General features: G+C 50.8%; 1 protein-coding gene across 1 annotated transcript in view; it reads left to right on the top strand.

The window, feature by feature from the left end:
- The first annotated feature begins 4,522 nt into the window (after positions 1-4,522).
- PLXNA4 (plexin A4) overlaps positions 4,523-7,843 on the top strand; it is a 413,701-nt gene continuing 410,380 nt past the window's right edge. Inside the window, exon 1 of the mRNA XM_052638484.1 lies at positions 4,523-5,707. Coding sequence (XP_052494444.1) covers positions 4,523-5,707 — 1,185 coding nt within the window. The remainder of the gene's footprint in view (positions 5,708-7,843) is intronic.

The raw sequence follows: 7,843 nt of genomic DNA, 5'->3' as shown, positions 1-7,843 counted from the left end.
AGATAAACTTCTAGATTCTTCTGATACTTAAATGTGCACAGGCAATTCACAATGAACCATCCTGACCCCTCGTCACTTACAGAGATGGTACCTTTGGGTATTTTTGATCCTAGTCCTTCTAATCTTGTTAAAGTCTTGCCAACAACAACAACAACAATAACATCCACAACAACTCACACATAAGAAACACTTACTTGGGGCTGGGAGAGACTGTGTGCCAGGCCCTTTCCAGTCATTACTGCTTTTAGAAATTAATACCTGTGCCTGCCTGATGGGCGTTACCTGTGAGGTTATGCCCTGGGGGTTCCAGGGGCTTTGCTTTCCCTCTACAGAGCTAGGAGAGGTATTTCTGGGTGATGTATTGGGATTTCTGTGTGTGGGAACTTAACATGGATTAAAATGGACTTTCAGGAATTCTCTAGACTTCACCTTCCAATGCAGGAGGTGCGAGTTCAGTCCCTATTCGGGGGGCTAAGATCTCACATGCCATGTGGCCAAAAAAACCAAAGCATAAAACTGAAGCAGTGTAACAAATTTGATAAGAGCTTTCACTGGAAAGAATCAAAATTTAAAAATAAATAAGTAAATAAAATAAAACTGACTTCTGGGGGCTCTGGAATTATGCTTTCCTAGAAAGAAGATGGCTTTTGTAGTACTACAATGCTGGACTTCACCTGAGCTTTCCTGGTAGCCCAGTCAGTAAAGAATCTGCCTGTAGTGAAGGAAAGCCAGGTTCGATCCCTGGGTTGGGAAGATCCCCTGGAAAAAGGAAATGGCACTCCATTCCAGTAGTCTTGCTTAGGAAATCCCATGGACAGAGGAACCTGGTGAGTGGCAAGAGTCAGACATGACTTAGTGACTAGACCACCACCACCACCAATGCTGGGTTTCAGGCTCAGCTCTGCCAGCTTAGGACCCATGAGCCATGTGCTCTTGCTGAGCTGGCTTCCTCACCTGCAAAGCAGATCAAACACTTCTGACCCCAGCCAACAGTTGTCTGATGAGTGAGGTCATGGGTATCCTAGCATTTGGCTGGGGCCTGGGGGCCCGTAAGTGATACACAGATGCTGATGCTCCTCCTCGCCTCTAGCCCTCTTCCTGCCAGCCAGAGAAGAGGTCTTGAATCTCCATTCCATTTCAGCTGTGGGTCTGGCACTGTGGACGTACCAGTGAACAAGGTACCCCCTGCTCCCATGGAGCTCTCAGAGGCCTCAGCTCCAAACTCAGTTCTTTCAGCAAAGGCTAAACCAACAGGAGCATGAAGGTCCTTTCTGGGAGCAGGAGCTAAGCTCTTCCCAAGTTTTTTCTTCGACACCGTGTATTTTAGTCTCCACCTCCCAGGGACACCTTGACAAGGTCCTGGCTCCCTTTCTCACCCTATGTCCTCCTGATTTTTACGAACCGTGTTTTCCAGACAGATGCTTTCTGGTGTGCACCCTGAGGGTGCCCTTGCCGTGCCCCAAGGACCCCTCCCTAGGGAGGCCCTTCCTCTCCAGCTCTTCACATCCTCTCAAAGTTCAAGGCTCAGCCCAAATGCCCTGGCCTCTCTGAGGCATCCTGCAACATTCTCCTCATCCCCCTTGCCCCAGGTTGGAGGTCAGCTGTACTCATCTGAGCTCTTGAAGTCCATCTTCTAACATTTCATCATCTGAGTAACTGGGGTTCTGGCGGTATCCACCCCCCTGACTCCGGGTTCTTCCAGGGCCTGGTCCAGCCTCGGCCATCCTTGGATCCACAGTATCTTGCTCATTTGGAATGTGATCTGGGTGCATGTTTGCCTTGTGGGAGAAGAGAGGAAGGTCATCTGCTCACAGGACTGCTTTGCTCCTGGGTGTGCTATCTACCAGTTCCCCTTCTCTGATGTTTTTTTGAAAAGATTTGTGGTTTTCACTGGGACGTTTGCTGACAATGTCAAGTCTCTGTTTAGCTTTCTTTCATCTCTTGTTTACTCTCTCAGTCGTGTCCAACTCTTTGTGATCCCATGGACTGCAGCACACCTGGCTTCCCTGTCCTTCACCATCTCCCAGAGCTTGCTCAAACTCATGTCCATTGAGTCAATGACCCCATCCAACCATCTCATCCTCTGTCGCCCCCCTCGCCCCCTGCCCTCAATCTTTCGCAGCATCAGGATCGTTTCCCAATCTTTTTCACATCAGGTGGCCAAGGTATTGGAGCTTCAACTTCAGTATCAGTCCTTCCAATGAATATTCAGGGTTGATTTCATTTAGGACTTCGCACTCTCTCTGCTTGGGATTTCCCTGGTGGCTCAGATGGTAAACAATCTGCCTGTAATGCAGGAGACCTAGGTTCGATCCATGGGTAGGGAAGGTACCCTGGACAAGAAAATGACTACCCACTCCAGTGTTCTTTCCTGGAGAATTCCATGCACAGAGGAGTCTGGTGGGCTACAGTCCATGGGGTCACAGAGAGTCTGACATGACTGAGGGACTAACAGTAACTAACAAGCTGCTTGGGATGGGGGATGGGGCTTTGGCTCAGTCACCTATCTCTTCCCATCAGCTTGTTTCTGAGTTATTTGGGCAGGGACTAGGGGGAGAATGAAAAAAATTCTGCAGAGGTGAGATGTCTCTGAATAAGACGTAGGCCATTCCTTCCCAGATTTCTCCCAAACTGGAAGAAATATGAAAAACCATTTTCTGGAAATGCATGCTGAAAGGCATCTTGAATAGAAATGAATGAGACCATTAGGATGGAAAGCTGTATTGGTCCACAGGGAGTTGTTTATTTATTTATTTACTTGACCATTTCTTAAAGCATTTGTTCTCTGCCTTTAATGAAAACCTCTCAGAGGAGGCCTCACTATGGGTGGCAGCCAAGATCTGCCTCATTAAAATGACATCGAGGCTCAGAGCTGGGCAGTGGACCCGGAGGACTGGGTTGCTGACACGCAGAGAAGGGAGCTGGGCTCTGGGTTGTTAATTCGGCCTCTTGCACCGACCAGGGGGATTGGGATGGGGGGGGAGGGGCAAAGGAGAAACTTCCCCTGCAGTAGGTGCAGACCCAGGGGGCTGGAGCTGTAACCCAAGGAAGGGTTGTTTGAACTGGTCTGTTGTGTATAAGCCATCATTGGTGGACGTTCCCATCAGTGCCCGGCTAGGGTAAACTGAAATGGTTTAGCAGGACAATACGAGAGCGTGGACCTCAATTAACCTTTGTGCCAGTGACCTGATTTCCATGTATGATGTTTCCATGCATGTATGAGTCGGCCTCTCTTGCTTTTTTTTTAAAAAAAGTGAGTCAGTTTATTCAAGTATAGTTTTATACATATATAGCATTTCAAAAAATTTATTTATTTTTGGCTAGGCTGGGCCTTCGTTGGTGTGCATGGGCTTTCTCTAGTGTTGGTGAGCAGGGGCTACTCCCCAGTTGCAGTGCATGGGCTACTCACTGAAGTGGCTTCCCTTCTTGAAGAAGCATGGGCCCTAGGTGCAAGAGCTTCAGTAGTTGTGGCGCAGGGGCTTAGTTGCTTTGAGGCACGTGGAATCTTCCTGGACCGGAGATCGAACCCATCTGCCCTGCGTTGTTGGCAGGTGGATTCTCAGCCACAGGATCACCGGGAATGTCGGATGACCTTTACTGCTTTTACCTGCGCATCTTGGACACCTGCCCTCAGCTCTAAAGTGGGAATGTCAGAGGTATTTACATCGGAGGCTGCTGGTTAGGGTCCTAGTAGGAAACATCCTTCATGCAAATCAGGTCATTGGCACAAAGGTTAATAGAGGAGCTGCGGACCAGGTGCCTCCTCAGAGGCAGGGCAGTGTTTAGGGGCAAAAACACGGAGGCCTGTTATCTCCCCTAGGACCAAATGGAGGCAGACAGGAGGCAATTCACAGACCCCGGGGATGGGGAGGCCGAGTACACACAGCCCACCTCCCCTCTTCCTAGCCTCTCCCCCTCCCACTGGGTTTCTGCTGATTATCTTCACTTGGCTGCACCTAACTCGGCCCAAGGGCAAGGAACCTGCAGATGTAAGGGCTCCTGGGCACAGAGGAGGGAAGAGAGCAGAGCTGGGTGTGTGTGTGAGGGGTGGGGAGGGGGCCAGGTGGAAGGGTCACAGCACTAAAGATTTGTTCAAATGCAATGAGAGTCCCTGGAAGGTGCTGGACAGTGACTGATGCAAAGTCAGGCATTCTGTGGGCAATGACTATCTATCATCAACATCAACAATATCATCATCATTACCACCACCATTATCACTGTTGCTACCATCCCTAGTATTATTACTAGCACTACTACTGACATGCCCGCCTGCCGCCACTAGCTCGGGCTGACTCATACGCATATGCTGGGGACCAGCCCCAGCTTTCCCCCTTGCAGATCTATTTCGGCTTGTGCAGAATGCTTTGAGGGCCCAGCCAGACAAGCTATGGGGTGAAACGAAGACTCGGCCTTTGTCATCAGCATCACCTCTTTCCTTTCCCCCACAGGGAGCCTGCACTCCTCACGTGACACTGCTGTGCCCTGTGCCCAGCACCCCGTGCCCCAAGGACGCATCTCTGAAATGAAAGCCATGCCTTGGAACTGGACTTGCCTGCTCTCCCATCTCCTGATGGTGGGGATGGGCTCCTCCACTCTGCTCCCCCGGCAGTCGCCCCCACCGTCCCAGAAGCGGTCTTTCGTCACGTTCCGCGGGGAGCCTGCGGAGAGCTTCAACCACCTGGTGGTGGATGAGAGGACAGGGCACATTTACGTGGGGGCTGTCAACCGGATCTACAAGCTCTCCAGTGACCTGAAGGTCCTGGTGACCCACCAGACGGGGCCGGACGAGGACAACCCCAAGTGCTACCCGCCCCGCATAGTCCAGACATGCAATGAGCCCCTGACCCCCACCAACAATGTCAACAAAATGCTGCTCATAGACTACAAGGAGAACAGGCTAATCGCCTGTGGGAGCCTGTACCAGGGCATCTGCAAGCTGCTGAGGCTGGAGGACCTCTTCAAGCTGGGGGAGCCTTTCCACAAGAAGGAACACTACCTGTCGGGGGTCAACGAGAGTGGCTCCGTCTTTGGGGTGATCGTCTCCTACAACAACCTGGATGACAAGCTCTTCATTGCCACCGCTGTGGATGGGAAGCCGGAGTATTTCCCCACCATCTCCAGCCGGAAACTGACCAAGAACTCGGAGGCAGACGGCATGTTCGCATATGTCTTCCATGACGAGTTTGTGGCCTCGATGATCAAGATCCCTTCGGACACCTTCACCGTCATCCCCGACTTTGATATCTACTATGTCTACGGCTTCAGCAGCGGCAACTTTGTCTACTTTTTGACCCTCCAGCCTGAGATGGTGTCTCCCCCGGGCTCCACCACAAAGGAGCAGGTATATACGTCCAAGCTTGTGAGGCTTTGCAAGGAGGACACGGCCTTCAACTCCTACGTGGAGGTGCCCATCGGCTGTGAGCGCGGCGGGGTGGAGTACCGCCTGCTGCAGGCCGCCTACCTGTCCAAAGCCGGGGCCGTGCTCGCCCAGACCCTCAGGGTCCGCCCAGAGGACGACCTCCTCTTCACGGTCTTCTCCAAAGGCCAGAAGCGGAAGATGAAATCCCTGGACGAGTCGGCCTTATGCATCTTCATCCTGAAGCAGATCAACGACCGCATTAAGGAGCGGCTACAGTCCTGCTACCGGGGCGAGGGCACGCTGGACCTGGCCTGGCTCAAGGTGAAGGACATTCCCTGCAGCAGCGCGGTGAGTCCAGGGAGGACCCGTGGGCTGGGAGGGCACAGTGAGGAGGCCTAGGCTGTGGCCTCCACAGGGTGTGAACCACCTGCCCTGTTTTGTAGATGAGACAAGTATATCCCACCTCTGGGGCTGCTTAGACTCGGATCATCACCAGCTCAGGCGTGCTGTGACCACTGGCACTGAGCTTATGAGAGTCAGAGCCGGAGCTGAATGTAGGTTTCGCTATCGGCACTTTTCTCTGTTCTGATTGGCTCATTGGCTGAAAGAGGAGGGGCTAGAATAGGCGGGAATTGCATGCTGTACATTCTGCGTGGACCAGGCATTGTTGAAGGCTGCATTATGTATGCTGTGATACCAGATGTGTAGCCACCTTCTTTTTTTTTTTTTAATTACTTGATTTGTTTTAATTGGAGGATAATTATTTTACAATATTGTGATGTTTTTTGCCATACGTAGACATGAATCAGCCACAGGTATGCACGTGTCCCCCCATCTGGAACCCCCCTCCCACCTCCCTCCCCATATCCCTCCAGACTGTCCCAGAGCACTGGCATTGGACGCCTCACCTCGTGCACTGGTGTACCACCTTCTCACCAACCACACCTGCTAGTCACTCTTCTGGGAGTGCAGAATGAAACCACTGGGTGATAGGGGGAGAGCTTAGAGTAAAGCCACTACTGGGAGTAGGGGGAGGCAGTCGTTTCACATTTGGAGTAGATGTAGAACTTTTGAAGAGGTATGTTTTTAGCCCCTTGTGTCTTTAGGAAATGGCAAAATAAGATCAGAAGGAATAGGATGAGGGCCCAGGGAACATAGTTGAAAAACAGAGCTTGCTTAGAAAACTGCATTTATTAAGCATCTTCTGTGTGCACAGTTCCATGGAAGAGATATGTCACAATGTCCAGAAGCAGCCTTGGAGCAGTGCTGGGTGACAAAATGGCTGAAGGAAACTGGAGGAAGGGGAGAATGAGGGTTGGTTTGGGAAGCCTGCCCAGGGTCCTGATGGACAGATGGCCTCCGGTCGCTGGGTGACCACAGGTGCAATGGGTGACACAGACTCCTGCCTCTCCCAACCTAACCCACTTGTGACCTAAAGCGAGAAGCATCTGCCTTTCTATGGCTTGACTTCTGTTCATCTTCACGGTTGTTTTTTCTCAACCACTATTCAAGTGACTTGGAAGGTTCAGCTATTGGCATCTTCTATGCTCTGGGTCACTCTCCTTTCCCTTTTTCCTATTTATTGTCCATTTGAAAAGTTATGAACCTTGTTTGAGAAAATCTATCCCATAATATTAGTGTAGGAGAAGAGAAGTCAGTTCACTCATCAGGTAGAAACATGCATTTATGTGGATGTAGTTCTTGACTCCTAGTCAAACTTTGATGGAATCCCATATTAGGAGAGGGTATTGGACTGATTTAAGAAGTGCAAGTTTTGTTCATAAAGTGTGGCTGCTTGCCAAGCAGCCCTCAGAGGGCACTGGCACCCCACCCCCAGCATGTGGTGAGGTCATTCCTTGGGGTATTGGGATTTGGGGTGACAGCAGGGGAGAGGAAGAGAAAGAAGGAACTCACTTGCCACCCAAAGTTTGTCCTTGGTGCCCTAGCATTTAGGCTCAGGCTGTTTTCTAGTGATGAGTTTTCCAGTGGTTGAAATTATAAGATGTCATTTTTTCTTGGAGGTCCTGGAAAGCCAGGAGACACCCCTAGTGTCACAAAGGGAATTGAAAAGGCACCATGAGCCAGAGAAGGAAGCAACACATTGAGGGGACTTGAGGCCAGGGAATGGAGGGAACTCCCTTGTATCTGCTGAGCCCTAGAGACTTTGGTTTGGGCAGTAGGTGATCCACTCAAGAATCTATAAGATGGGTTTATGGACTTCCTGGGCTGAGGACTGCTCCCATATGAAGGCAATGAATGACAGGCCAGATGCTGTGCTGTGTGTATGTTTATTACACACTCAGATGCATGTCCCTGGGGGAGATGCCCTAAGAGTGTTTCCATGGGAAGGTGCTCAGAGATCTCCCAATCTATATCTTTGTTCTGAGGCCCAACAACTTGAGTGAGTTGCCCTAAGTCCCATACTTTGTGTGTGCATGGCAGAGACTGCATTTGAGGAGAAAACCCTTGCCTCTCACCACCACA

Source organism: Budorcas taxicolor, chromosome 4, assembly GCF_023091745.1.
Source record: "Budorcas taxicolor isolate Tak-1 chromosome 4, Takin1.1, whole genome shotgun sequence".
Classification (NCBI taxonomy): Eukaryota; Metazoa; Chordata; class Mammalia; order Artiodactyla; family Bovidae; genus Budorcas; species Budorcas taxicolor.
Note: the sequence above shows the minus strand (reverse complement) of the source record. Positions and strands in the feature narration are given on the sequence as shown.